Source organism: Penaeus monodon, chromosome 18, assembly GCF_015228065.2.
Source record: "Penaeus monodon isolate SGIC_2016 chromosome 18, NSTDA_Pmon_1, whole genome shotgun sequence".
In the NCBI taxonomy this organism is placed as follows: domain Eukaryota; kingdom Metazoa; phylum Arthropoda; class Malacostraca; order Decapoda; family Penaeidae; genus Penaeus; species Penaeus monodon.
In genome coordinates this window covers 27740805-27743582 of record NC_051403.1, presented here as the reverse complement: position 1 = coordinate 27743582, position 2778 = coordinate 27740805, and the positions used below count along the sequence as shown (strand labels likewise).

The 2778-nt window shown below is 37.0% G+C and overlaps 1 protein-coding gene across 1 annotated transcript; it reads left to right on the top strand.

Annotated features, from left to right (window-relative positions):
• Positions 1–157: 157 nt before the first annotated feature.
• Positions 158–2454, top strand: LOC119584363 (putative ATP synthase subunit f, mitochondrial; the record flags this gene model as incomplete). Its single annotated transcript, XM_037932933.1, is given in 3 exon segments — positions 158–273; positions 1104–1197; positions 2169–2454. Coding segments are annotated over 3 exon segments (239 nt in total), but the record flags the coding sequence as incomplete, so codon positions are not given.
• Between the last annotated feature and the right edge of the window lie 324 nt (positions 2455–2778).

The window sequence follows — 2778 nt, the reverse complement described above, 5'->3', positions numbered from 1 at the left end:
CTCATTTTCATAAATCTTGTGTTCGCTATTTTTCTTACACCTTCCTCTTGGTAAACCCTTATATTCCCTCTTCTTACCCACCAGTTTTGTCACCAATATAGTATCCTTCCTTCTACCCCTTCATGGTCATCATAACTTTGGTGCCTCATCTTTTCAGCCGACACCCCCTTCGGCCAGGTGAAGCTCGGTGAACTGGGGTCATGGCTGGGACGTCGCAGCATTGGGGGCATCCCAAGTGCTATCTCCCGTGCTTGGTGGAGATGGCAGCACAAGGTAAGTTTTGAACCTACCTTGTTCGTACATGGTCAGATGTAGGAATAGTGGACAAGTTGAGTAACTTAACCCCTCACTGCCAGGTAACAGAAATCCCTGAGCGCAATGGCATAGAGGCGTACCCCGCAGACCAAGGGGATTATGATGCTGGTACATATGGGTAAACTAAGAGAGATGTAATGGACTTGTGTTGGTTACATCAAAGTATCAATAGCATTTCTTGCACAGAAGTTCTAATTCATACCTGTTCTACATTTTTCACAAAAAAAAAACTTGATGGTTGTAGGTGTGGGCAGGTTTAATTGTACCTGCACTGCTGTTGCTACTATACCAGTGCTTATGAGTATATGCATACATATGTGTGTGTTGAACCTATATAAAATGCAATACATTCATAATTCAAGTTGGAATATCTAATTCTTGTAGATAATTTACTCATGTGATTGCAACTGTGTAATGGATTTCAAGTATTGTGGTTAATAAACTGCATTATTGCAGGGGGAGACCTTTAGAAGTACTTATTTTCAAGGCATCCAGCTATATTTCAAACTGTTATAATGGATAATTGTTTGTACGTATTTTTTAATAGAAAATATGGAATGTTAATCAAAATATATGCAAATTTTCCCGAACTTCAGATATCCAACAACTTTAAAATAATCAAAACCTCATTTTGGTCATAAACCAGAAGAGTACTAGGATATCTGATTCAGAATATTTTATAGATAAATTATGATGCTTTGGCCTTATCTTTCACCAGTTTGCATGAGCATTTATTATTCCATTTGGTAACATGTTGAAAATAATGGAATATAAAATCTTTATTCCAGTATGTCCAGCCTAAGAAGACTGGCATTGCCCCCTTCCTGCAGCTGATGGTGGGGTCCATGGCTTTCTTCTATATGATCAACTACGGCAAAATGGGTAAGGGCTCCTCTGCCGCCGCCTCCTCTTCCTCTTGGTTCTTCTGCCTCCTTCTCTTCCTCCTCTTGGTTCCTCTGCCTCCTTCTCTTCTTCCACTATTTTGTTCCTCTGCCTCCTCTTCATCCATTCTCTGGTTCCTTTGCCTCCTCCTCCCGCCTCTCAAATTCAAAAAGATCTGATACTTTAAAATTGTGTTCAGATTGTAGTTCAGCTTTTTGTTGCTGTAGTACTTGTAAGCATGTCTTTCATTCTGTGCTGCTTTTTGTTACATACTTTAAAACCCTTTAAATAATTAACATGCAAATAAAAAAAAAAAAACTATTTTAATCCTTGAATTTTGAGTGAAATTGTTTCCATGGAATGGGGACCCAAAAATGATGCCATTAGTTCTGGATGTAATTTATAATTGTGCCAAGTTTCATTTATTATTCAACCATTAGCTATTTTATGTTTTTCCCTCAAGACAAGCATATTGTATACATCTTGTGTTTAGGAGTGAGGGAGGAGGGAGCATACAAAAGATTTATGCCTATTGTGTAAAGCTCTAGAACTGTAGACCAATAATTTGAGATACACCAAAAGGTAATGGCCTGGGTTTGGCACCAAAATTCTGGCATACTCATTGTGTGTGGATAAATTTTGTAGGTGTCTCTTGTTTTCCATGTCATATTAATGTCATTTTTTCCACTGAGTTCAGTAATATATAAAATAATAGCTTTTGTCCAGGAAAATGCAACAGTTTTATGAATGCATCCCTTCCCCCCCCCCCCCTATCCTCCTCCTCTCCAGAGTTTTGAGATAGTATGTGCTAAATAGTTTGGTAAATCTACTAATTGAGTTCTATAAAACAATTTGGTTTGTTTATTTTCACTTCCAACATGGTTTACATCAATGAAATGTTTCATACCACTATAAATTTTAAGATCCCATCATCTTCCAGATACTGAAATTTTCTCTTTCCCTTCTTCCAGTTCACCACAGGAACTACAAGTACCACTAAGGCATCAGCAGCCAAGCTCCTTCATCACCAGTGCTATCCCAGTCCAGCCACCAGTGGACAAGTACAGGGAATGCCATTTGTAATCATATTTTAGAAGAGGGAAAAAGAACTTGTGTACTGACTCCTCCAAAATTACCAGGCTGCTGCTTGTTTATTGGCTGCCTGTGAAATAAAACATCTTTTTGAATGTATAAACTTGTAAATGACCTAAGTACCATGTATCTTTATGTATAAAATAATAAAAAGTTGAAATATACCACAATGTGTATATATTTATTTCACAACTTTCACCAAGGACAGAAGAAATAATTGTTAAAATAATTATACAGTTTTATTTCATATCTTGACATCCCTATTTACAAATGTAAAAACACTTTACAAACTTGAACATGTTAAATCACTGAACTTTGTGCACAATTAGGCTATCCAAAATGATGGCTGGTGCCCATTGCCCCACTGTCTTTTAATGAGGAAAAATCAATAAGAAAACAAATGGAGAATATAAAACCCAAGACGCTAAACTTGCAATATATATATAAATGGGCCACCAAAATGAAAAATGTAGATAAAAAAAAGGGGGA